Source organism: Microtus oregoni, unplaced genomic scaffold (assembly GCF_018167655.1).
Source record: "Microtus oregoni isolate MIOR12 unplaced genomic scaffold, Mior012 000018F_ref0000195, whole genome shotgun sequence".
Lineage (NCBI taxonomy): Eukaryota > Metazoa > Chordata > Mammalia > Rodentia > Cricetidae > Microtus > Microtus oregoni.
The window spans coordinates 32,105,244-32,133,132 of record NW_024543077.1 but is presented as its reverse complement, the minus strand read 5'-3'; the positions used below and the strand labels follow the sequence as shown (position 1 = coordinate 32,133,132).

At 43.5% G+C, this 27,889-nt stretch overlaps 1 protein-coding gene across 10 annotated transcripts in view; it reads right to left on the bottom strand.

Moving 5' to 3' along the window:
• The window catches only part of LOC121459147 (PMS1 protein homolog 1-like), an 80,773-nt gene that overhangs the window by 21,338 nt on the left and 31,546 nt on the right, over positions 1–27,889 (bottom strand). For all 10 annotated transcript variants that reach the window (XM_041668682.1, XM_041668689.1, XM_041668683.1 and 7 more), the window contains 2 exons: positions 25,941–26,104; positions 7,078–7,194 (listed from right to left, as the gene is read on the bottom strand). In XM_041668682.1, the coding sequence (XP_041524616.1) occupies positions 7,078–7,194; positions 25,941–26,104 (281 nt within the window). The remainder of the gene's footprint in view (positions 1–7,077; positions 7,195–25,940; positions 26,105–27,889) is intronic.

Sequence of the window (27,889 nt, the reverse complement as noted above, 5' to 3'; positions counted from 1 at the left end):
TGCACTGTATGTCATCTTCACGATTGCTTACAGAACTTCACTATGCAAACTTTTGTGATGATTTATATACTATACCTTTATCTAGCCTACAAATATATCAAGAGAAGGAAAAATCTGAAGTGATGTGGAATGTTAGTTTGAGATGTATACATTCCTTTTCACTGTGGAACATTTGTTTAATGATGAGCTGCATTCTTGCATGCTGCATTTGTTTAACTCTGCGAAGCTTTGTTGCTTGTGCCTATCTAAAACACCCGATTGGTTTCATAAAGAGCTGAACGGTCGATAGCTAGGCAGAAGAGAGAAATAGGCGGGGCTGCCAGGCAAAGAAAATAAATAGGAGGAGAAGCCTAGGCTCAAGGGAAGCAGAAGAGGAGGACACCAGGGGCCAGTCACCCCGCTACACGGGCAGTCATGGAGGAAAAAGGAAAGATACACAGAATAAAGAAAGCTAAAAGTTCAGAAGCAAAATGAAGTTGAAGAGAAACAGGACAATTTAAGTTAGAAAAGCTGACGAGAAAGAATCCAAGCGAAGGCAGGCATTCATAAACAGGAATAAGTCTGCGTGTTTATTTGGGAGCTGGGTCGCAGCAGACTCCCAAAGAGTAAAAACAATTCAGCTACACTGAAGGGCACTAGGAAACTGACTTAAGAAATAGAAGGCAGCCGGGCGATGGTGGCGCACGCCTTTAATCCCAGCACTCGGGAGGCAGAGGCAGGCGGATGTCTGTGAGTTCGAGACCAGCCTGGTCTACAGAGCTAGTTCCAGGACAGGCTCCAAAGCCACAGAGAAACCCTGTCTCGAAAAAACCAAAAAAAAAAAAAAAAAAGAAATAGAAGGCAGAGAATGGCCCTTCTTCTACCTCGAGATAATCAACATGGCACAGAAAACTGTTAAGAATTCCATTCATTGTCCCCTTCCTCCCCTTTACATTCATGGTGTGTACACATGTCTACACGTGCACATACTTGTATACACATATGTATATTCTGGCATGTAGCCTTATCTGGAAAAACTCAACCCAATGAGCAACTCTAATTCAGCTGCGGCTAAGGAAAGCAACCACGGGAGGAAGGTGCTATTTATAGCCAGGCAGTCACCATGGCTCCCCTTACCAACACAGCCTGTAGGCTGTCACCTATGTCGACGGCTACCCCTGCACTTGCAAGGAAGTGCTTAAGGAGATGCGGTACCAATTTTAGAACACTAAGTGCATTACTGTCACGGGGCCAATGTGGACCAGTTTGAAAAAATAAATTAATAAATCTGGATAATCCACTACAAGATGATACCACTTAATTAACTGTAAAACTCCACAGCATTTATAAATGGGTGTATAATTTACCAGGTAACACGAGCCTCTTCTTAAAGCTCTCGCTGGGCACCAGGAGAGTCTGCTTAGACTCTGAAGGACTTACTGAGTATGCGGATTAAGACAAGACAAGGATGAGGAGAGGAGAGGAGAGGGTCCCCGTCCCATGCCCTAAATAGGGAAAGAATAAAGAAAAGGAAGCGTCATACAAAGCTGGTGGCTTCCTTCCTCGGTACTCTGGTTGCCAGTGTGTAGCTACTGTCACTGCTAGACACTGGGCTTTAAAGATGAAGGTAATCTGGAAAACTAACAAAGCCTCGGTGCGCGCAATGCTATACAGATTAAACAACAGACTAGTTCCTAGGAAAAGAACAAAAACCCCAGATCAGTTCCCTAAAAGCCAGAGCCTGACAGACTGTAGGAGACTGCACCTCCACCCATAAAGGAAAGCAGGAATCCATCCCTCAGCTGCTCCTCACATGGACCTCTCTCCTCTCCTCCAGCCTCGTGGACAAACTAGCATCTCCCCCCTGGCGCTGTGTGGCGCACCTTTAATCCAGCACTCCGAAGGCAAAGTTTCGAGGCCCACCTGATCTATACAGCAACATAATAATTTCCAGGCCAGATGGGGCTATGTAGTGAGACCCTGCCTCAAATAACAACTATCACCCAAATAAACCGGCTTTTCTCAATTACTAACGCAAGCTTGTTGTACGCTTGGTTTTGACTCTGCAGGCCTGATATCTATGACTGCTAATTTAAGAAAAAAATCTACCAAATCAACTGATATCCAGCTGCCTCCTCTGGGACACTTCACTTAATCTGGTCTGCTGTGGTAAGGATGATTATGGTCCCCCGAAGTTCCACGTTTAGACCCCACTTTGCTCTACAGTTAATTTCCCTGAGTAATTGCATTCTCATCTCTGGCTTGAGAAGCACCCATTACTGATACAAAGACAACAATGTTGTAGTTATTTCTTGCATCAAGTAGCTGTCGCAAAAAAGGAATTCACCACACTAAAATGTGGTATGGTATGTTAGCTCATGTTTACCCTACTGTCCAACTGGCAGCTTCTGTATTCTTTACCGTTCTAGAGAGTACACAGTATGTCAGACAAACCTGTTCTTCACCTTGAGTATAATAACATAAGCCTGACTGATCTGCTAACCCTCATCTTTTTTCCAGCAGGGCTTCATAACATCACACATACCTAAATAACATACATTTCTCATGTGGTCACTGAAATACTCTGTTCAAGGCAGCACAGCAAGTTCGTGTGGAAATTTCCTCTCCTAAGTGCAAACTACAGAGGGGTGATAAAAACCAATGTTTAAAGTAATTTCGAAAGAACTAACATCATCAATGTCTGACAAAGGTCAAGTTTTGTGTGCAGACTACATAACGGGAAGTGGGGGCGAAGGAACAAGCCCTACGTGTGTTAGGATGGGAAATAGGATGTCTCATTTGGAAATTAAAATCTAGCAGAGGCCTGAAATCAGAATTTCCATTTGGAACAGGAAGCTCACATAACACCTCCCTGGAAGAAAACAAAATGACTTACATACTGTGACCACTGTCTGCAGTCACTTGCCAGGGTCACAGGCAAGAACAGAGTCAACACTAACACCAGGACAAGGTTTGGCCAAGCTGGAGCCTGCAGGCCTGAACTATTAATGCAGCACCTGGCTTTAGAGAGGGCTGGAAAAGAGGTAGGTGGTACGCTGCAGGAAGGAACTGTAACAGCAGAAATAAACTTAAGGTTTCAAGTCATAAAATAGCAGAGAATAAAATTCTTTTTTTTTCTCAGAAAATAGAAATGATAGAACACTGTGAAAATGGCTCCAGAATTACATATTATAACACGGAATTTAAATAAAAAATTAGCATCAATTAAGTCAGAAAGTTATCAAACAGACACCTATCAATGAAGCTTAGAAGAAACCGAAGATAAATTCCAAGTACTGAAAAAAATACATAGTCTGAGGACTAAAGATCCGGTGGTAGTGAGACATTCACTCGGCTTGGAGCAGAGCTAAAAATATCAGAGAGAAGACAGGCGTCAAGAAGGACAACCTAAGGAGCTCCAACGACTTACACCGGAAAGCATCTCACAAGAGCTATGAAGGCAGGAGCTCAGGCGGCACCATGACCTATAAGGAAGATTCTTCCCAGGACCAAACACACAAAAAGACCCTTGAGATATAAGAGGAAGAGATATACAGACACTCTGTGTCCAAGGTTCCCAGTGCCAACACATCTGCCAATCCAGTCCAATGAAGGGAAACATGGTGGGGAGCAGAACCAAGTGAGAGGTGACAGTCGGTAGTAGGTGGGCAAACAAAAATTATTATTCTTATTTTTAACTAAGGATGAGAAAATACCCAAGGAGAGTCCAATACTGAACATGTCTTCGAGCACACAAGGCAGAGTATGGTACGGTGACGGAGGCTGCTGGGACAGACACACGACACAGCACCAGACAGCCACAGGAGAGCGATCTCACTGTGGATCTCTTAGAGACATTCCACGGCGAGCAGACATGCTCTGTAAATGCGCTGTACCCAGACCCGAATAACCACACAAAAACTACAGTATTTACAACAAAAATAATTACGACACTATTTGGTCAACAGCTCAAACATATTCCTAGTTGCTCTTACATCTTAAATTAACCCATTTCTATGGTTTTGTATTGTACCACAGGGCTCATGGTTTGTTACCTCACACTTTGCTTCTTGGGTGGCTACCTGGCATCTGTCTCACTCTGCCTTCTTTCTCCCTGCATTCAGTTGAGTTTTCTCCGCCTAGCTATATTCTGTCCTGCCATAGGCCAAAGCAGCTTCTTTATTCATCAATGATAATAAAGCATATTCACAGCACACAGAGGGGAATCCCACATCAATTCTCTAGTACTTGAACTAGAACATTATAAACACATGTATTAAACATTCTTCTATGCAAAAATAACCATATGAAGATAAAACAAAATTCCTGTCACCTATGAAAAATTACCAGGAATCTTTCTGTATATCTGTCTTCCAAACCAAGGGAAAACAAACAAACAAACAAAAATATAAATCAAATGAAAAAAAAAATCAAAACAAAAAATAGTAAACACAGATCTGGCAATGTCTCAAAACAGAGTAAACTCCCAGGGACACATCCAATCACAGCTAATGAAGGTCTACGTAACTGCTTTCCACACTTGAGTGTGGCACCCAAGGACTTTGGAAAAACAGATCTGCCTCGGTTGGCGTGACACCCATTTCTAACAAACTTCCATGTGATGCCAACACTATTAGTCTGCATGTGATCATATCAAGACGTCTGGCGTCTCTAGAGCATGAACTTACAACAGACAACCAAGTCCCAGGAAACCAGAAGGGAACCCAGGGCAACTTAGATTTACCCTGAGAATCCCAACTCAGCCACCATAAGTAACAACACTAGAGACATCCCTTGTTTAAGGAAATTAAATAGTAATATTTAATATATCAAAATCAATCACAATTAATTTAACTTTGTGCTTGAAATTTAAAAAAAAGGGGCTGGAGAGATGGCTCAGAGGTTAAGAGCACTGGCTGCTCTTCCAGAGGTCCTGAGTTCAATTTCCAGCAACCACATGGTGGCTCACAACCATCTGTACTGAGATCTGGTGCCCTCCTCTGGCGTGCAGGCATACATTGAGGCAGAATGTTGTATACATAATAAATAAATAAATATTTTTTTTTAAAAAAAAGAAATTAAAAAAAAAGGAGGTGACAGGAGGAACAGATGGAGATGGGTGGATGGATGGATGGATGGGTGGATGGATGGATGCATGGGTGGAAGGGTGGAAGGGTGGATGGGTGGGTGGGTGGGTGGGTGGATGGATGGGTGGATGGGTGGATGGATGGGTGGGTGGGTGGGTGGGTGGATGGATGGGTGGATGATGGAGATGGATGAATGGGTGGATGGATGGATGGATGGATGGGTGGATGGATGGGTGGGTGGGTGGATGGGTGGATGGATGGATGAATTAATGGATGGATGGATGGGTGGATGATGGATGGATGAATGGGTGGATAGATGGGTGGATGGATGGATGGATGAGTGGATGGATGGATGGAGGGATGGATGGATGGGTGGATGGATGGGTGAATGGATGGGTGGATGAATGGATGATGGACAGATAGATGATAGACAGACAGACATGTAAGGATTACCCAAAGGGGACCTGACAATCAACAGCAGCCATAAACACACATTCCCAGTTGAATTTCTCTCACACAGCAAAAAGACAAAGAGAATCAGAAGTTCAGAACAAAGAAGAAGACAGGGAAAGAGAACAGAGATTTGGAGTAACAGGACATTCTAAGCAAAATAACACTCATGTCCTATGAAATACATATTGTTTAAGGACACAGTATGTTAAATAACACTCATGTCCTATGAAATACATATTGTTTAAGGACCCAGTATGTTAAATAATACTCATGTCCTATGAAATACATATTGTTTAAGGACCCAGTATGTTAAATAATACTCATGTCCTATGAAATGCATATTGTTTAAGGACACGGTATGTTAAAAACAAAAACTTAGCTGGGCAATGGTGGTGCAGGACATGCATTAATCCCAGCACTTGGGAGGGAGAGGCAGGCTGTGAGTTCAAGGCCAGCCTGGTCTACAGAGAGAATTCCAAAACAGGTTCCAAAGCTACACACAGAAACCCTTTCTCCAAAAACAACAACAACAAAACAAAAACAAAACAAACAAATACACTTATCTTTAGGATGATTCAAAACCAAGCAGGTATAAAATAGCATTTAAATATGATACTCTTGGCAACTGAACTTATCTTTCTAAGTACAACAATCAGAAGAGTTTGCAGATACAGTGGGGTCTACTAGAACACACAGAAAGGGGGACACCGAGAAAAACAAGAGGAGGGCCTTAAAAAATAATTAGCTGAAAGAGAGACAGAAAGACAAAGACACAAAAGAAACTGACAATGGTAGGAGTATAAACCCCATAGCTGAGAAAGAAACGGGTCTTCAAACTGAAAAGCGTCCACATTAAGTCCTTGGCACACTAACAAAACATATATGACCTTTATAAAACTTACACATGGGGGAAGAAGAGGGAAGATACGGAAACAGAGATGGTAAGAAGGGGCAGCCAACCTTCATCCACCAGAGACCACCCTGGCACCCAGATCCCAGGTAAGCCCCCACCTATGGAGCACCAACACTCTTCCAGTGCCCACCCAGCCTAGCCCTAACGGCCCCTCCTCTCATCTTCACTATATCCTGGCCCACACCTCCCATGGAAGGCCCCTCCTCCTCCACAGCCCATGCCCAGAACAACCTCTCTCTCTCTCTCTCTCTCTCTCTCTCTCTCTCTCTCTCTCTCGCACACACACACACACACACACACACATGCGTACACACACGCACACACATACGCACACGTATACACTTGAGTGCGCACACACACGGAGCATCATCCGGCAGTCCGCAGAGCTGAAGACTGAGTGTGTATTCAGGACTAGAAGGAAATAAAGGAGAAGCAAGATCTATTCTTTACTCTGTACTGTAAAGAGAAGATTCTACACTGAAAATAAATTTAAAAAAAAAAAAACCAATGTAAATAAAAAGGAAATCAGGGCTGGGAAAATGGGCGTCGCATTTTGTTGTTTGTTTGTCTTAGAACCATCCTAGAAGGAAGCCATAACAACCTGACTGGGTGTGGGAATTACAGAAGGTCCTTTGGGTTGCGTACCTGAGATTCTTCACAGTGGTGCTGAACAGCGTCAAAGTTGGCCATCACAGCAGTCCCCAGAACCGACATGAGAGCCGTCCTGTGATCCGGTACTCTACTCTTGTGCCAAATAACTGCCTAGGGACAAGAAAACATAGGTGTGTTTTGGTATAAATAAGATGTACTAAGCTTAAACATTTACAGTGTTTACAGAGTTAGCATTTCCATTCAGAAGACACTCCTGAGCTAGGGTCTGAAAGGGTAAACCCTGGCTCTGCGCTTTAACCTGCGTACGCAGAAACGCACGGCCTGACCAACACTTCAGACTGTCCTCAAAATTTCACAAGCAAACTCTTTCTCTAAACTTCAGAGTACATACTTCAAAATACATTGACAATTAAAATATGGCCCTTAGTGAGATCTTCCCCCAAGAACTGGCAGCCAGGCTGCAGGACTACTGCAAACAAACAGCTGGACAAATTGTAGGAGCAACGTGCACTCTAAAATGGCTTCTGCAGCTACATGTAGTACACAAAGAACTTACAATTAACAGGACCTCGCGTGCATAAACATTGCACAGTGAGAAGATCCACTTTACTAGTGTAACTGTAGGAAGATCAAGAGACAGTCAAGAGACTTGACAAAGGGGGCTGGGCCCACTTACAGTTGAAAACCCTTGAAAAACTGTCACTATAGAAAATAGTCAACCATCCAACAAATACTCACCAGGTCCTTTATGTCCTGATGAAATATGCAAAGGCTCTAAGAGCAATCATTATTAGCAACCCAGGGACAAGAAAGGGGAGGGAGCAGGGGTGGGCACAGGGCTGTGAGGAGCAGGGGTGGGCACAGGGGTGAGGAGCAGGGGTGGGCACAGGGGTGAGGAGCAGGGGTGGGCACAGGGGTGTGAGGAGCAGGGGTGGGCACAGGGGTGAGGAGCAGGGGTGGGCACGGGGGTGAGGAGCAGGGGTGGGCACGGGGGTGAGGAGCAGGGGTGGGCACGGGGGTGAGGAGCAGGGGTGGGCACGGGGGTGAGGAGCAGGGGTGGGCACGGGGGTGAGGAGCAGGGGTGGGCACGGGGGTGAGGAGCAGGGGTGGGCACGGGGGTGAGGAGCAGGGGTGGGCACGGGGGTGAGGAGCAGGGGTGGGCACTGGGGTGAGGAGCAGGGGTGGGCACGGGGGTGAGGAGCAGGGGTGGGCACGGGGGTGAGGAGCAGGGGTGGGCACGGGGGTGAGGAGCAGGGGTGGGCACAGCGGTGTGAGAAGTGATATAGCAGAAGAGCGTTATGCATAGCATAGTCTTTCCAGGCAAGCAGTTCTATCTCTGTGGCAACAAAGATGTGATCACTGAATTCAATCTGGAGAGTTGTCACAGTTGGGAAGTGTAAGCAAGGCCAAACTAGCAATCTGCCTGGTGGTCACATAACTGAGGCAGACAGCTCCTTCAAGAACTCTATCTGTGATGGCAACAGACAGGCAATACTGGAGGCAGAATGAGGACATACTTGGCCAGGAGGAGGTTGATGGTGTACACGAGCAAGTCTGTGTGGAGGCCTGAGGTATGTAAATTCATTTTGTGTGTGTGTGCGTGCACGCAGAGCACATTTTACATGATTATCGATCTCTACTTGAAAAGTAGAAACATAGTTATTAAATATTTAAGAATTGTGGAAAAGGTCTAACATAAATTTTGAAAGATATGTAAGTCAGAATTGCTGCATGGCACCAAGCTGAGATCATCTTTTCAGTGTCTATGTTGTTCAGAAAAGTAGAACCAGTACCAGAAAAAAAGTTTTTAATAAACCAGGCTGCTTAAACCACATAAATAAATTTTGATTCTCAACTCAATGTAGAACTTTGACAACTCAATAACTTGTATACTCTTTGGGAACTTTATGGATGTTTTTTAAAATTGTAAAAAATGGGGGTCTATTATGCACAAGGCAGGGGAAAAGAGAGGCATGGATAAGGACAAAGAGAGGAAGAGAAAGAGAAAGGGAAACAGAGAAGAGGAGAGAGAACAAAAATGTACACCAAAGCAAATCAGTCGGGAGTCATTAACAATGGCCAGGACCTATGCGGTCAAGAGCAGGTCAGTCAGGAGGCCTTAGCAAAGGCCAGGACCTATGTGGTCAAGAGCATGTCCTCCTGGCACCATGTGCAGTTAGGACAGGAGGGATGTAATGAGCTCTAATGGAATCTCAGAAAGAAATCAGAGAAAACATCACCTTTCACAATAGCCACAAATAACATAAAATATCTTGGGGTAACACTAACCAAAGAAGTGAAAGACCTGTTCAAAAAGAACTTTAAGTCTTTGAAGAAAAAAAACTGAAGAGGATACCAGAAAATGGAAAGATCTCCCATGCTCTTATAGGTAGGATCAACATAATAAAAATAGCAATCCTACCAAAAGCAATCTATAGAATCAATGTAGTCCCCATTAAAATCTCAACACAATTCTTCACAGACCTTGAAAGAACAATCCTCAACTTCATATGGAAAAACAAAAAACCCAGGATAGCCTAAACAATCCTGTATAAAAAACTTCTGGAGGCAAAAACCATCCCTGACCTCAAGCTCTATTATAATGAATGACATCAAGCTTCAGTAATGAAAATACCTTGGTATTGGCACAGAAACAGACAGGTTGACCGATGGAATCAAATCAAAGACCTGGATATTAATCCACACATCTATGAACACCTGATTTTTGACAAAAACGCTAAACTTATACAATGGGAAAAAGAAAGTATCTTCAACAAATGGTGCTGGCATAACTGGATGTCAACATGTAGAAGAATGCAATACATCCATATCTATCTCCATGCACAAAACTCAAGGCCAGATGGATCAAAGACCTCAATATCAGCCTGAACACACTGAACCTGATAGAAGAGAAAGTGGGAAGTACCCTACAACAGATGGGCACAGGAGATCACTTCCTATGTCTAACCGCAGATGCACAGACATTAAGGGCAACATTGAATAAATGGGACCTCCTGAAACTGAGAAGCTTCTGTAAAGCAAAGGACACAGTCAATAAGGCAAAAAGGCAGCCTACTGAACAGGAAAAGATCTTCACCAACCCCACATCAGACAGAGGTCTGATCTCCAAAATATATAAAGAACTCAAGAAATGAGACAACAAAATATGAAATAATCCAATTAAAAAATGGAGTACAGATCTAAACAGAGAATTCTCAACAGAAGAATATCAAATGGCTGAAAGACACTTAAAGAAATGTTTAACATCAGGGAAATGCAAATCAAAACAACTCTGAGATACCATCTTACACCTGTCAGAATAGCTAAGATCAAAAACACCATAATAGTTTATGTTGTAGAGGATATGGACTCAGGGGAACACTCCTCAATTGTTGGTGGGAATGCAAACTTGTACAGCCACTCTGGAAATCAGTATGGCCGTTTCTTCGAAAAGTGGGAATCAAGCTACCTCAGGACTCAGCAATACTACTCTTGGGCATATACCCAAAGGATGCTCAACCATACTATAAGGACATTTGTTCAACTAAGCTCATAGCAGCATTATTTGTATTATAATAGCCAGAACCTGGAAACAACCTAGTTGCCCCTCAACTGAAGAATGGATAAAGAAAATGTGGTACATTTACACAATGGAGTACTACTCAGCAGTAAAAAAGAAAAAAATGATGTCTTGAAATTTGCATGTGGATGGATGGAACTAGGAAAAAAAAACATCCTGAGTGAGGTAACCCAGACCCACAAAGATGAGCATGGTGTGTACCCACTCACAGGTGAATCTTAGCTGTAAAGCAAAGGGTAAGTAGTCTATAGTCCACAAGCCAAGAGAGATGCTTAGTGACAAGGAGAACTCTAAGAGAAACATACACAGATCCCCTTAGGAAGGTAAAATAGATGAGATCTCCTGAGAAAACTGTAAGTGTTGGGGTGTCAGAGAAGGGAAGATGGAAAAGGAGGAGGGGAAAATGGGAGGGAGGAGGAGAACTAGAGGGAACAGGATGGTTGAGATGGGGGGAGGACAGAGACAGAGAACAAGGAAAGAGTTATCTTGATTGAGGGAGCCATTATGGGGGGCGGCAAGAAACCTGGCACTAAAGAAATTCCAAGGAATCCACAAGGATGACCCCAGCTAAGACCCTTAGCAAGAGAGGAGAGGGTGCCTGAACTGGCCTTGCCCTGTTGACTCTAAGATGACTCTCTTAGATGTCACCATAGAACCTTCATCCAGCAACTGATGGAAGCGATGCAGAGAACCACGGCGGAGCACTGGCAGAGCTCCCAGAGTCCAGTCGAAGAGTGGGAGGAATGAGAATACGAGCAAAAAGGTCAAGACCATGATGGGGACTCCCACTGAAACAGCTGACCTGAGCTAATGGGAGCTCACCAACTCTGGCCTGACAGTGAGGGAACCAGCATAGGACCAAACTAGCCCCTCTGAATATGGGGCAGACTGTGGGGTCGCTGACAGTGAGACCAGGATTTATCCCTAATGCTTGCTCTAGCTTTCTAGAACCCATTCTCTCTGGAGGGATACCTTGTTTAACCTAGATATAATGGGGGAAGGCCTTGATCCTGCCTCAAAGCAATGTGCTAGACTAAGCCTTACCCTCTCTGAGGAGTGGATGGGAGTAGGGGGTAGGGGAGGGAAGGTGGAGAGAGCAGGAAGGGGGGGAGTGGGAAACAGATTTAGCATGTAAAATGAGAAAAGATAGTTTTTTTTAAAAAAATAAAAAATAAAAATAAAAAAACATGACCGCATGGGGACATTTTACAAAAATTATTTAGTGAGAGCTGAAATTAGAATTAAAGTGGCTTAAAAGAAAACCAACCGCTGTTATAGTATTTATCAGAGACTACCAGCTTTGGCAGGGCACATGAGAAAGGAATAAAGTTCATTCACAAAATGTTCCCTTCATCTCTGGGAACTGCGGTTTCTGCTGTACTAGTTATGGTGTGGCTGCTTTCCATTCTTAAAAAATACAGTGGAACACGAGCCCAGGAAAATGACATTTACAAATGTTGCCTTCTGGTTTGCCCATTTATTCAATGACTTATTCATTTGAAAGGCAATTCCCCTGTAAGCTATGGAGTTAACACTGGAGAGAAGAGAACCAGCATAGTTAAGAGGACGAGGAGACCACCGCATGGCAAGCTACAGGACATGGAGGAGATGTCATGTGACTACCCAGCTCGGGTGTCAGGGCACCACTCAGCGAGACAGCACGCCATCAGAACAGGTTTGTGGGCAGAAGGGAAAGACGCACTCAGCTTGTTCAGCGCTGAGTCCCTGATACCGAGAGGGACTCTGGATTCCACGTATGGTCTGCTAAGGCAGCGATTTCAACTTGTCGGACACCTTTGCAGGCTGAAAGACCCTTTCACAAGGGTCGCCGAAGACCACCAGAAAAACGTAGATATTTATAATTCATTAGGGTAGCAGGTTACAGCTACGGAGGAGCAAGGAAAACACCTTTATGCTTGGGGCCACCATGTGAGGAGCTGTACTAAAGGGTCAGCGCTAGGAAGACTGGGAAGCACTGCACCAAGGACTATCTGTTTAAGTTTTCTAGGGAAACCTGATAGACTTACATCAGCTCTGTTCTCGCTGGTTAGCATGGGTTGCCCCATTCCAAACCTGCTGGTGATTACTGACTTTCTCTGCTACGTGAGGAAATCTGAAGTATTCTTGGCCTTCTTCAAATAGAACAGTGTTATTGAGACATAATTTATTACATAGCGTGCTTACGGACCTGTAGCATTTGCACCACAATGTTAGAAAATTCTATCACTCCAAACAGGAATGTCATATTCAGTGACAGCGTCTCCCTGCTCTTTCTCTATACTCACTACTCTCTTAATAAAGTTGCTCTTGTCTTGAATGTCATACAAATGGGATCACACAGTGTGTAATCTCTGATGAAGATCTAGCACGCCGTGCTGACATTTCATAAATGGTACACAACCCCGTCCGTTTCCAGTGGCGAAGAAATATTCACGACATGCCCTGATACATTCTTTCATAAATTTATGTGACCCAGCATCATGAATGACGCTGTTATAAACACTGACACTTTCATGTGGACATGTTTTTACCCTGGCTAAGTACCGAAGGCATAAGTGCTGGGTCAGGTGGTTCCTTTGCTCTGAGGGCTGACGTCTTAGGGTTTCTATTGCTCTGAAGAGACACCATGACCATAAAAAACTCATAAAAGGAATACATGTAATTGGGGCTACCTTACAGGTTCAGAAGTTTAGCTCATTATCTTTCCGGCAGGACGCACGATGGCACACAGGCAGACATGGTGCTGGGGAAGAAGCCAAGTGTTCTACGTCTGCATCAGCAGGCAGCAGGATGAGAGAGAGAGAGACTGGGCCTGGGTTGGGCTTCTGAAACCCTAAAGCCCATCTCTGGTGACACACAACAAGGTCACCTCTCCCAACAGCGCTACTCCCCAGAGCCTATGGATGTCACTTTCATTTAAACCAACTTGGCTGACTAGTATATCACCTCCATGTACGTTAAGTCTCTAAAAAGACAAAGCAATGCTGGCTGCTGCTGTTACGAGCACTGGGCTTATACTGGCCACTGTGGTGAGTTAGGGGACAATATAAGGTTTGGGACCGCCTGCAACCGTGTGGGACTGAAATGCCAACATCAAAAGTTCCTGATAACCAAGAATTGACGCACAGTGAACTTTAGTCACAGGAACGCATGACCTCTCCGGCCCTGGCAAAGGGGAACCGACTTCTTTCTGCCTCCTCTCTCTCTCTCTCTCCATACTCTACCCCTCTCCTTCTTTCTGCTGAGATCAAACCCAAGGGACTGGACCCAAGCTAAGGCAGTGCTGAGTTAGGTCCCCACCGTCACGCACATTTAAAATTGTGAAGGAAATACTTCAGTTACCTGCACTTGAAATGTACCCATGAAGCTTGTGAGCGCCACACTTGGCTTATAGTAGAGAGCCGCCAGGGGCAGACATCTTAGCAGCTGATGAAGGCCAAGGTCCCCGCCTCCGTGCTGGATTTACTGGTCAGTATATAAAATGACTTTAGGAAGTGGGTTCTAAAAAATCTGAAGAACACTACAACAAAAAGTATGATTTTTTTTTTCTTAATCATGATGGGAACACTGCTGTGAACCGGGGGACACCAAGTCACAGGCAATGTTTGTGGGTGGCCGTGTCTCATTCAGGGAGCCAATTCTGGGGCACTGCCCGAGCTTAGGCTCATTCAGCCTGGCAGTGAAGAGTGCAAAATCTGCTAACGAGCAAAACCCCACTCTTGCCCGGGCCATATTTGTTTCCAGACAGAATTTACTATTAAAGAGCTAACCAAACAACTGCAATAAAAATTGAGAAACCAGAAGAAACTGAAAATTTACTATATATATAAAAAGAAAAACCCTTCGTTCTAGGTCACGTACACAAAGATAATCTTTTTGCTTCCTCGAGCTATCCGTCTATCTTGCCTTAGGCCGAAAGCTTCCCATATGCTAAAAATACACAGGCAGCTCCATATGTTTCCTATCTAGGTCACACAGAGCTAGAGCATCGGGCGTGCCAAGTGAGGATCTGATCTGGCCGGGATGATGACAGTGCAGAAGCACCCATCAAGAATATATTATTACACACACGCCGTCTCAAGACTTTCAGTTAGGCAGAGATGGCTGTCCCCACCCCACTTCACTGCCGTCCACGATTCCAAGAGAATGAAGTGACAAGAGCATTTAAAGAGTGAGCCTCGATAGTAAATGCAGACTCTGTAAGAAAAATGCACAATTAACTAAGAAACGGCACTGCTAATGCAAATACCCCCTGACCACAGGCATTCTTTTCAGAATAAAAAGTATAGATGCTAGCTGTATGAGATGAAATTGCTATGTTTAAGGAACCGGTCTTTACTGTACTTTCACTGTGTGTGTGTGTGTGTGTGTGTGTGTGTGTGTGTGTGTAGTGTAGGTGCCCACTGAGGGCAGAGGCACTGATTCCCTGGAGCTACAGTGATAAGATTTTGTGAGCTGCCCAACATGGGTGCTAGGACCCGAAGCCAGGTCCTCCCCAAGAGCAACAAATGCTCCTGGCTACCGAGATTTTCCTCCATCCCTACAAACACAGATGTTCAGAATTTCAAACTGTGGGCATGTCTAATGCTACAACAGTAAGTCTTTTCTAAGATGACAAGGAAAACGTGGAAAGGCCTACAGTTCCCATAATTCACTGCCCTTAATATTAAAACTGCTAAGTATTTGAGTTTTTTTTTCCCCTACAAGACAAAAGAAAAAAAGAATAGCTAGAAATTTGTCTCAAGGTATAAAAGACATCTCTTTACATAGAAAATGGGGAGGGACATTCAGACTTTTAAAAATTCATATAATTGTTCAGGACTTATAAACAAAGACTAATGTAATCACATAAACAGATAGATGAGAAACACTTCATCACACAGTTTAAAGTCTCTCTCCTGTTCTCACAGAGCTCAGACAGGCTTCTAACACACTCTACGGCCTGAGTTACATCCTCGGCCAGGAATTTGTTTCTTATCTTTACTCACTGTATGAACTAAGAATAAAGAAGTTTTCTTATATTTACTAGCTCAAAGCTTCACGTCAATTTAAGTCAGTGCTAAACATTCAACAAGAAGCAGATGAAAAACTTGCTAACCTGAAATACACAAAAGAGGTGAAAAAAAAAGAAATCAGTATGTTTCCTGATTTTGGAGGTGATTTTAAAATCTAGAGGTATCTGGCAGTGTTGTGGAATATTATTTTAAGATGTGTTGCATCTGTTTATGCCGTGGAACATTTGTCTAATGAGGCAAAGACGTGTTACATTCCTTCATCCTGCATTTGCTTAGCTTTGCAAAGCTGTATCGCTCTGTCTAAAACACCCGAGTGGTCTAATAAAGAGATGAGTGGCCAATGGCAAGGCAGGAGAAAGGACAGGCGGGGTGGTAGGCAGAGAGAATAAAAGGAAAGAGAATTCTGGGGGGAAAAGATGAAAGAGTGAGAGAAGAGGGGTCACTCACTCAGCCACCCAGCCAAACACGGAATAAGAAGGAAAGAAAGGTATATGCAAACAGAGAAAGGTGAAAGCCCAGAAGCAAAAGGTAGTCGGGATAATTTAAGAAAAGCTGGCAAGAAACAAGACAAGCTAAGGCTGAGCATTTATACATAATAACAAGTCTCTGTGTGCGTTTACTTGTGAGCTGGATGGTGGGACCCTAAAAGAGTAAAAACACAATCAACCACAGGGCACAAGCGTTATATTAAAATCTGTGGCAATTTTTGTTTCGAAGACCAAGAAGGCAGAGACGCAGTTGGCCTTGACGCTGTGGTGACACCCTCCACAGCCGCTCACCAGGAGGTACGCAGTGCTTCCGGGCTAGGAGACTGCAAACACTAGACGCCAGTCTCAGTAACTGGTCTCCTGAAGCTGACTGCGAAGCCTTAAAGTCAGTAAGCATATGTTGTCACTCGGAAGCAGGACAAACCAGAAGTCCTTTCGTGCTCTGTCTAGATATCTGCATTTCTCAGTGCTTTTCACAGAAACCTCCTCAGACCAGCCTCCCCGACTAGTCCCTGAATCTTGAGAACCCGAGGCAACTGCAGCTTAACTCCTGTCTCTAGTTCCACATAAAGCGATACTGTAGATCAAGCTGCTATTGCGTTATGATCATATCTGATTACTTTGGGAGTTTCCTTCCTACCTCTTACCGTGTCTCCCTGTAAATGAAGCAGGCAAGTGAACACTCAGCAGTGTGGTTCTTTACTAATTTTGTCTGTTTGCTCATCAAGTGGCAAACTAATAATATAGCTAGCCTATAGCTTTATTAGTTTTTCTCTTCAGTCTGCCTAGTTAATAAAACTTACTATTGGTGTGGTAACAATTTGACTTTAAAAGTACTATTTCTGGGATTAACCTGATATTAAAAAGTTCTTGCCGGGCGGTGGTGGCGCACGCCTTTAATCCCAGCACTCGGGAGGCAGAGGCAGGCGTATCTCTGGGAGTTCGAGACCAGCCTGGTCTACAAGAGCTAGTTCCGGGACAGGCACCAAAGCTACAGAGAAACCCTGTCTCGAAAACCCAAAAGAAAAAAAAAAGTTCCTTAGTGAATAAAATTAAACCTGTATCTATCGCTTTTTACAAAAACTAACTCCACAGGGATCAAAGACGTAAACAAGAAACCTGAGACACTGAATCTGTTAGAAGAAAACACAAAGCAATATGCTACATTATAATACTCTACATGATAAAGGTGCGGGGATGGAGTATCTGAATATGGCACCATTTACCCAGGAACCAGGCCAAGAGCTCACGAGAAAGACATCAGAAAACTAAAATGTTTCTTTGCAGCTAGAGTAACTGCCAGTTCAGTGAGGAGGGAGCGCACAGAAAGGGAGAGTATCTTTGCCAGTTGTACAGAGGCTTAATCTCCAGGAAGAAAAAAAGTACAGTCAGAGCAAGCAGACGCTCACCCATTCAAATTATAGGTGTGTGATCTAAACAGTGTTCTCAAAGAATATAAGTGGTTAAGAAGTATCTCTAAAGTGTTCACTGGCCCAAATAACTATGGAGATGCAAATCCAAACAATACTGAGCTTTCCTCTTACCCACGTCAGTACTGAGGAAGATACCAGGATGTGATTTTGCCTTTAAAACCCCCTTATCACAATGGGTACTACATTTGGGTTCTGAAAACCTGCATGTAGGCCCAGACAGCTGGAATACTTTCAATTGGCTGTGAACTGTGTCTGAGTGACCATCTCTGGTGGGTTTCATACAACGCTCTGGAAGCCCTAGAAACTGGACCCTGACACTTAGGGGACTTGGGGCTCCCAGGACTGGGGCAGAGTACACTGGCTGAGAGACTCCTAGTGGACATGCACCCTAAGATATTTCAGGTCCTGGGAAATTTTTCTTTTCAGGAGACACTTGACACTGCTACCTCCCAAATTAAAGTCATCTTAACATCTTTGGAGGAAAATCTGGTCTTTAGGAAGCACCATCCGGTGAGGACTAAGAAGGGAAGACGGGTGTGACCTTAGCTTCCATGTCCGGGATCCTTGTGAGAAGTTACCAGTCTTCCCCAGTCTGCTCAGGTGTACAAATGTGCAGTGGCCGGCTGTTTACCTTTATTATGCCTCTCTTATGGCCGTGCCCCTCCCCCGCATATGTTGCGTGTCTCATTGTTTCTGTCAGTTCTTAGTTAGAGAAATAGATATATATGGAAAGGGCCATCACTGCCCCCTATAAGACACATGATTTCTGGCAGGCTCTCCGCTCTCTGGTACCTTCCCCCAACCTGTTGCACATGTCTCTGGTGGCCAGCTCCTCCTGATGGTGGGAGCCACCAGTCTCACAAGATACTTGACCCAGTCATAGCTGAATGGCTGGCAAGTGTAAGGGCCATAACTGTCATCACCCTGCTGGTGAAAGAAGCTGACAAATTAAACTTTGGGGAACAAACTGTTCCTGACAGCCCCACACTCGCTTGGAAGACCCAATAGCAAGAGCTGCTTCTGGATCAGCCTGCATCCATTTCCACAAGTCACCAATGATCAACCCTGCCAGACATCAACGACATGGGTTCCCTGCATGACTGTTTGGAGATGCTCCAGTCTAGCAGGCCTGATCTGACTGACATCTCTGTGGCAACACCAGATGAGGTATTGTTCAGATGAGAGCAGTTTTGTCCAAAAGGGGATCCAAGATGAGGCTCTCTGTGCAGGAAACCTTGGCTCAATGAGCTGAGCTTTTAGCTTTGAATCAAACACTCTGCTGGGGGAGAGACAAGGTTATCACCATGTATTATACACTGATATGCCTTACCAAGAAAAAAAATCTTAGCCCTATTAGAAACAATCTGTTTACCCATGAGGGTAGCCATTGTCCACTGCGGAGGACACCAAAACCAGAAGTCCCCAGAAGGTAAAGGCTACAGAATGGCTGCCTTGGCCACACAGAAAGTGAACCCAGAACCAGTGGGACCTTGCCAAGTCTTGGTAGCTCTAACAGAGCTCTGCTTACTAGACTGCCTGAAACACGCCACAGGCAAGATCGACTGGGAGAACAAGAATTGGGCACACAGGATAGGCAAAGGTGATGGATGCTGTTGTATGTCTGGGAAGGTGACTGGTTAGAGCCCCAAACCCCACTCCTAGGGACCACAGAAACTGACGAGCTTCTCAGACCCAGCTATTACGTTTCGTATTTGCAAAGCCTGATTAAAAGGAGCACTTTCAGATGAGCCTCCTGTGTTCAGACAATCCCTCCCCACCCACCCCCACCACTCACAAGGGATTTGGGCTCGAGGAAATGGGCCTGGGAACACTGGGCACTGTTTGGGGCTATAAATATCTGCTGGTGTGTATAGATACCTTCCTGTGATGGGTAGAGGCTGACCCCACCTGAACAGAGACTGCTCCATAACAGTTATTAAGAAATTTCTTCATTAAAGTATCCCTAGTTTTGGAATGACCCTAGCTTTGGGGTCTGACAAAGTATCTCAACATTTGACAAAAGCATTACATATTAACCAAAAATGACACTGTGTGTTCAGCCATAGAGCCCAGGTCGTACAGAAAGGAAGAACAGAAGTAAAAGGGGACTGACAAAAGTTGTCCTAGAGACTGGTGGGAAATTGGGCTAACCTCTTCCCTTTTTAAATTGTTTGGGAAACCACCTCCCACCCTCCCCAAAGTAGTACCCAGATAGAAAGGTCTAACCATTGCCTTGTCCAATCCTGGCAGGCTATGCAGGAAGCATGCCAGGCCACTGGCTGGACCACGGAGGGAATCTTGCTCTCCCACCTCTGAGCATGGGCACCAGTTCTAGCCAGGAAAGCTGATTTGGATAAAGAGGGCATGATGTTGATCATAATTATTACCAGTTCGGTAGCTAATCCATGTTTTATCTTTAAAACGTGGTTTGATATTGGTGCCAAATACGAAAAACTTCTGGATAAGATACAATCCTTAGAACGATCTACTAAAGAAACTAAAAAAAAAAAAAATATCCACACACAGACAGAGGAGTTGAGAGCAGGACTTCCTGCACCACTGTATTTCAAGACTAAAGAATGGTCCAAGGTTATGAGAAAATCAACTATAATTTATCCAGTCACCATACGGAATGGCCACCAGATGACAGGCACCCCCAAGGCTATGAGACCCTGTAGAAATGTTAAATTTGAAGAGATTTAAGGAAGCAGTCACTTCACGTGGTATGCAGTCACCTTTCGTGAAGCAGATGTTAAGTTCATGGGCAACTCAGAACAGAATTATCCCACAAGCCTGAAGGATTTAGCTACAGCGATACTGGAAGCTGCTACTTAGTTGTAGTAGAAGACATGGTGGAGAAAGGAAGCAGGGTCATTAGGACACTGACGGAGGTCTGGAGGCATGGAAATTTCCCCGTATGCTGATCTGCAAAGACGGTATGGATTTGACAGTCATATCTTGGCCCTATGCCACGCAAAGGATGTGAGTGCTTGGGACCGAACTGAAGAACCAGGAAGGAGGACTAACTGAAGGCCCAAAAGAAGCCTGCCTGCACTGATATATTTTTTTTTAAATATTGACTTCGTAATATAATTCTGTAAATAGAATGAATACCAAACCCAGAAGCTACGGAATGCAAGAAGGCAATTAAGCCATTAAAGGCAAGATCAGCACCTATATTTTGGAATGGATTCAAAATACAGCTGATATTGGATTTCACACTTACGAAGAAACTTGGGTAGGAGAAGTGATTTCTACCTGTTTTTTTTTTAATAAAGGTCAGATGTTTTAATGTGGTAAATAAGGTCATCTGAAAAGGGATTGCAGGCAGAGCATTCCTAGAAACAATGTTTTTTTCTAGAGATGATCCAAACAGAAAGCCCAAGCCTTCTGGAATATGCAGAGTATAACAAAGACTGGCATTGAACTAATGAATGCAGATCAACAAAGGACAGGAAAGACAACACTTTTCCACCAGGAAATGCCTTAGGGAGCCTCTCCCAGGCTCCAAAATCAAATTTGATTCAATCATACCCTGTCAGCATTGGGGAAATTCATCCACAGAATAACTGAGATATTTTATGTCTGTTGTTAAAACCCATGCTTCTCTGGAAGACAGAACAGCTTCACTAGGAAAAAACAAAATTTTCAGGAGAAATCATAAAACAAATATTTGGGCAAACTTTCTATAAATGAGGAAAGGCTAAAGATAATTGAAGATCTACTAGACATGGGCACAAGTGTAACAATAATTTCGCCAACATCTTGGCATCCAGATTGGCCTCTTCAGAAGGTAAATATTCAGCTCTTAGGGATTCGAACTTTATTTCAGGTAAAACAAAGTACAAGGTAGGTTGAATGTATAGGGCGAAAAGAACAGGTAGGGAAATTAAAACCATATTTAAGTAATATAGCAATGAATTTATGGGGCATGATTTGTTACAACAATGTAAAACCCAGAATAACATTTTTTCTAATCTCAGAAACAAACCATAAAATAAGAGAAATATTAGAAAGTATTATTCAGAACAGTCACTGGACATTCAGGCTGTATATAAACAAGCCACAACAGCCCCACCTTTAAGATGGTTAGCTGACAAACCTGTCTGGGTAGAACAAAGGCCTCTCACATTAGAGAATTTGCAGACATTAGAACAGCTGGTACAGGAGCAGCTAAATGTTTCAACATGTTGAAGAACTGACTAGTTCTTTGAACTTGGCTACATTTGCCACTACAAGAAATCTGGAAAATGGAGAATGGTAACAGATCTAAGAGCTATTAATAAGGTGATTAAGCCAATGTGCACTTTACAGCCTGGAATCCGTTTGCCTTCCCTACTACCTAAAGGAAGGTTTAGCCGGGCGGTGGTGGCGCACGCCTTTAATCCCAGCACTTGGGAGGCAGAGGCAGGTGGATCTCTGGGAGTTTGAGGCCAGCCTGGTCTACAAGAGCTAGTTCCAGGACAGGAACCAAAAGCTACGGAGAAACCCTGTCTTGAAAATAATAAAAAAAAAAGGATGGTTTATTATAGTGATTGATTTAAAAGACTGTTTTTTAACTCTACCTTTCCAAAAACAGGATAGAGAAAAATCTGCCTTCACAGTGCTTACTAATAATAATTCCCACACTGTTAAAAGATATAGGGAAAATTCTTCTCCACTTTGTGTCAATATTTTGTACAACAGCTATTGGAAATATTCACAAATAGTTTCCTCATTCTATAATTAACTATTATATGGATGGTATCTTACTAGCTGATTCAAACACAGATATCTTAGAAAAAATGTTTGAAGAGATGAAACAAAACAAAACCAGCTTGCCTTGTTGGGGATTGCAAATTGCTCCTGAAAAAAAAAATACAAACAGGAGATTCTATTAATTACCTAGGATATAAGATAAGATAGAGTTACAGAAAATTCAACCACAGAAAGTATAAATCAGGAGAGATCAATTTTTAACTCTTCAAAAAAAGGAATTGTAGATGCAACCATCACCAACAACCAAGAGATGGAAGAGAGAATCTCAGGCATTAAAGATAATGATAGAACAATAGATACATTAGCCAAAGAAAATGCTAAATCTAAAAAATTCCTGACACAAAACACCCAGGAAATCTGGGACACTATGCAAAAACCAAACCTAAGAATAACAGGAATAGAAGAAGGAGAAGAATCCCAGCTCAAATGCTTGGAAAATAATTTAAACAAACCATAGAAGAAAATTTTCTTAACCTAAAGAAGGAGACGTCTATAAAAGATATAAGAAGCTTACAGAGCACCAAATAGGTTGGACCAGAAAAGAAAGCTCCCTACCATATCATAACTGATGTCACTAGGAGGTCTGCTCTTTTCTGAAGGGAAACAGATCTGGGGGAGAGGGAAGGTGAGAGGGTTTAGGGAGGCGGAGAATAGGCTGTGGTTGTGATATAAACAGCAACAGCAGGGAAAATAAACCAACGATTATGAAGTGGAAGTAGCCCTCGTTAGAAATCACGGATATAACATTCTAAAATAGTGATCTACACAGTTCTTTTTACCCATACGCAATAATCAGGAATTTCAGTACTGTCAGACTAAAAAAGCTCTTTTAATTCCGAGAAACAACTCCTTAGAAGCAAAAATACATGGAGTAGGACTTCACGAAGATTTAGTTCTTATGACTAAACCTTAAACTGCAGTGCTTATGTGAGAAATGGCCCCAGCAATTCCCCAAATAATATCTACTTTAAATAAACTCGCTGAATCCACTTTGGCTGTCTCATTATTCAATTTGCTTTCAAGGAACGTGGTGATGAAAGAAGAAAAATACTTCTAACATAACCATACTGGCAGGAGCAGCGACATCATCAGTATTCAGAGAATGTCTTGGCAGGTGAAACCTTCAGAAAAAGAAGGAACACCAGCTAATCCAAGTTATCAAAATAGCCAGAGTACTTCTCCTATTATGTGTTTCTAATGCAGAAAAAGTACACGCACAACATCATTATGTTTAAATTTTAGACAAGGACGACGGTTCCTCACAGAAACCGTGATGGAAGTCAGCGTGTTTACGAGAGCAGCTGTGAGCGGAGCGGGCGGGCTCCGTGTGGAGACTTAGGTAACATGGCGATGCCATGTGGAAGGCTTCACCGTGGATTTTAACCTGATTTGAAGCATATGAGTGCTATTTTTAAAAAGGAGAAGAGTTGTGGAAACAGGTTTGGAGGTAGAAAGCTTATCTCACTCAGTAGACGATTGTGGTTACAACAGCCAGCAATGTTACTAGTAGATCTGAGTAATCACTTACAGTGTTCGTGTATACCATTCTCAACACACCTCCTAGGATCTGAACGGCCCCTGAAATGACTGAAGGCCACAGAGGAACTTGAATTTACTTCAAGTAATTTCTATGACACCCCCCCACCAACAATAAAATATAGCATATAATAAAAATATTGCTTTTCATTCTCAGAAGAAAATGCCTATTCTGATAATTCAACATTAGTTCACCACATAAACCTGGAAACTGAGAAGACACACACCCAACCCCGAATGAGTGAGAACGCTTGTCTGGTCACGCTCTCCCGTCTGCTCACTTCCACCACCTGCTCTGATCTCTCCTCCTTTTCTCTTTCAATTATGATCTTTAGTTGCACTCGTGGTTGTTTATGAATGTGTAATTCTTTCTCCTCTTCAGTCTTCCTTCTGGACTACGTTTCTCGTGACCTTGGTCTTCTCTTACCTTGGAGACACTTAACTTCTAATTACTAAATGTCCTCTGGATCAGAGGTCGCAGGGTTATTTTAGCAGAGGAGCCTCCGTCCAGCCTCAGCACGGCAGCAGCGCTGGAAGGGTCTCAAGGTATCATCTGGTAGAGAGCCCTGCCAGCAGGAACAGGTGGCCGACTCCTTAATTCTTTCTTTTTTAAGATGACTAAAGGTTTCGATCATAAACATTTCACATGGCATAAAGATTCTTCTGACCAGTTAGTGAAAACTGAGGTAAGACTGGGGCAAATGTATTTAGGAATGTATATGCATACACAGATATGTATGCAACCATTAATGTATTTAGGAATGTATATGCATACACAGATATGTATGCAACCATTAAAAAATGAGGCCATGCACCAGAAAGACGTGTACGGGAGGATCTGAAGGTAGGAAAGGGAAGGGGGAATAATCAAACTATACTATAATATTAAAATCGTATAATAAAAACATAATTTTAAAAGTTGTGGCTGAACACAATTATTTACTAAAATACAAGAAAGAATTCCTTTATCACTCTGAGCTCTAAGTTTCTCATATAAATCCAGGTAATACTGCTTACTGCAGTTTCTGTAAGGGTTCTAAAGCATGAAGAGGAACGGCACACATGTAGAACTGGAAGAGAACAGAGGAAAGTGTGAAGAACCTGCCCTCCACGCTGTGCCAGGTTCCCAATCCCATCTCAACCCTTTACCAGCTGGGCAACTCTCAGTAACACATTCCAGTTCTCGGAGTTCAGCTCCCAGGCAGCCTCGTCTTGGTACCAGGCCGATTCATCCGCAGGTACAGCGAGGACAGCACAGACTGAGGTGCCTGGTCTACACAGATCCTCAGGAAATGCTAAGTCCCCACTCCCCATCCACTGCTATGCGAGCTGGTCTCCTCGCGTTGACTACTTTAATGTGCTTGTGTGGAATGCAGGAAAAACGAAGGTTCAGGAAGGATATAAACCTTTCCTCTGCGATTTGACACACAAGACAAAACCCTTTACTTCATCAGTCCTGCTTTGAAAATCAGAAGGAAATGAGCTAGAGTGGCCTTTAGCAAACCTTAAGCAACTCTGGAAGATGAGAGACATTGCTCGACGGTGAGGATCAAAGGGGGAAGAAGAGCTGCCTAAGGGAAGCACCCAGAGCTGCTCCTGGGTCACTGATAGCAAGAGCCATAAAGAGTACGGTTTGGAAGTCTAGCAGACTTCCCATAGGTCTTCAGTGCTCCATTTATAATAAAGACAAAACCGACAGGACAGGGTTAGAAAACAAAAACAAAAACACACAAGCTACACAAGTAAATAAAAGAAAATTATCTCTCATAGCTAAGAGAGTTGGGAAAACCGAGATCCACTTCCAACGAAGGTCAAGTCCCGGCTCCTTCTCCCAGTCCTTGGGTGATGGAAGTTGGAAATGGCTCTCTTGGCTTCTTGGCAAAGGTCAAGCTATGACAGCTTTTCCATATGACAGATTCACCTTCACTGTCTTCACATTGGTGATTAGGTTCTTCACAAACGAAGTAGGATTGTGGGATATGGCGAATGTCTACTCCACGGCATGCATCTAACTGATTGATACAGGATATATCATCTCTTCATTAGATTGCTATAAGAATTGCTTACACGAGATAATAATGCTCACCTTATTATGTATAAAAATAATCCTGAGGTCAGGGATAAGGACAGCGTAGCTTATGAGGAGATCCTGCACATGTTTGAGTTCGTCTTTACACTTTTTAGTGGTTGAGTAGAACTGCTTCCTTACAGGCAGGTTCTTGAACAGCTTCAGGGCAGTTACCGTAGTACCTGTGGGCAGACAAGAAGCAAGCACTTTAGATGCGGAAGGACTGCCCATCTCTAAAGGCACACAGTCAGTAATCAACCCCTTCTAGCATTAAGACCAATCCTCTGCCAAGCATGGAGGTCCAAACAAGGTCATGGCTGTGAACTAGCACAGACTCTTCCTGCTCAGACCCGCTGCCTACTGCAGAGAAACAGCCTCACTAGAATACAATCTGGGAATCTGCTGACAGTCAAACCTTCTGGAGATGCCAGAGCCTCTGCATTTTAAGTACAGTATAAACACGATGTAAGACTATACAGAACATGTAATGACCTTTATCATGCCACAGTATTTACATAAAACACCATAGAATTATTTAGTGTAACTTACCTCACCTTCAAAGGAGAATATTGAAAACAGAAATTAATCAGGCATGGTGAAATATGCCTGCCATCCAAGCAAGGAGGCTGAATGGGGCTTCACCACACAAAGAGAAACATCTCTCTTCCAGAAAAAAAAAAAAAAAAAACAAACCTCTCTAGAGATTTTTAAATCATTTCCTATGTGCAAGTATTTGGGCTGCGTACATATGTGTGCACAATGTGTGTGTGGCGCCCACGGAGGGCAAGAGAGGCAGTCTTCGGTAACTGGAGTTACGCGCAGTTCTGAGCAATCATGGAGCTGTTGGGAATTGAACCACAACCACAGTCCTCTGGAAAAGCAGTCAGTGCTCTTAACCACCGAGTCAACTTTCTAGGCCCCAAGAAACATTTCTTAAAATCAAAGACTAAAATCATTTTCCACTGGAAACCCTAAAATTTAAAATATTTTTGCAAGAAAAATGTTTAAAAATTTTAGTCATCAAGTTTTTAACAAGAAGGCCAGCATCAAAGTTTTCATTTGTGGCACCAGAAGACACACAAATCACACAGTATTCGGGGACATTTAGAAACCTACATCCAAATAGCCAGGTGTGGTAGTGTGTACCTGGAACCCCAGCACTCGGGACAGTGAGGTGAGGCTCTGCATAGCTCAACGCTGGCCACACAGGGAGCGCCTGCTCCGCCACACAAAAAGGAGAAAGAGTCACAGCACTCCTAGTGTTTCTCACGGTGCGGACCTGGGGTCTCCACAGCTCTCCGCTACCAACCCTTCCACATCACCTCCGTTGCTTTGTGAATCTGAGAACCCTTAGGACTGCTTCTACCAAGGGGCCCATGGCCACCCCACTTGGCTAAAATGAAGAGTGGGCAAGAGCAAACCAAGATCAGGGCACCCACACAATAGAGACAAGACCAGTTACCTAAGCCAAGGACAACTCCAGAAGCCTAGAGCCCTGTGCAAACCCACCAACATGAGCAGCCCCAACAATGTGCCTCCTTCAGAGGCCAGGACCCCTATTGTTTTAGCCCCAAGAAACAGTTTACCTGAAGCACAACACAAGGAATCCTACAAGGGCCTTGAAGAGGATGGATAAAGGAAGACAGTGAAAGCACAAGCCAACAGCTGAACTAAATAATAAGACCAATTCAAACCACAAAGTAGAGTTCAACAAAGAAATAGAATCACCAAAGAAAACCCAAAACTGATATAAAACTAGGAATAAAACCTTAGAAAACCAGACAAAACCCTGAGAGGTATGCCTCTCCAACAGACTGCAGGACACGCAAGGGGAAACTTCAGGCACTGAAGACAAGGTAGAAGTGAGCTGGTGGCACAAAAATACTCAACAAAATACTTGCAAACCGAGTCCAAAATGATCATCCATTGTGATCAAATAGGCTTCATCCCAGCAATGCAAGGATGGC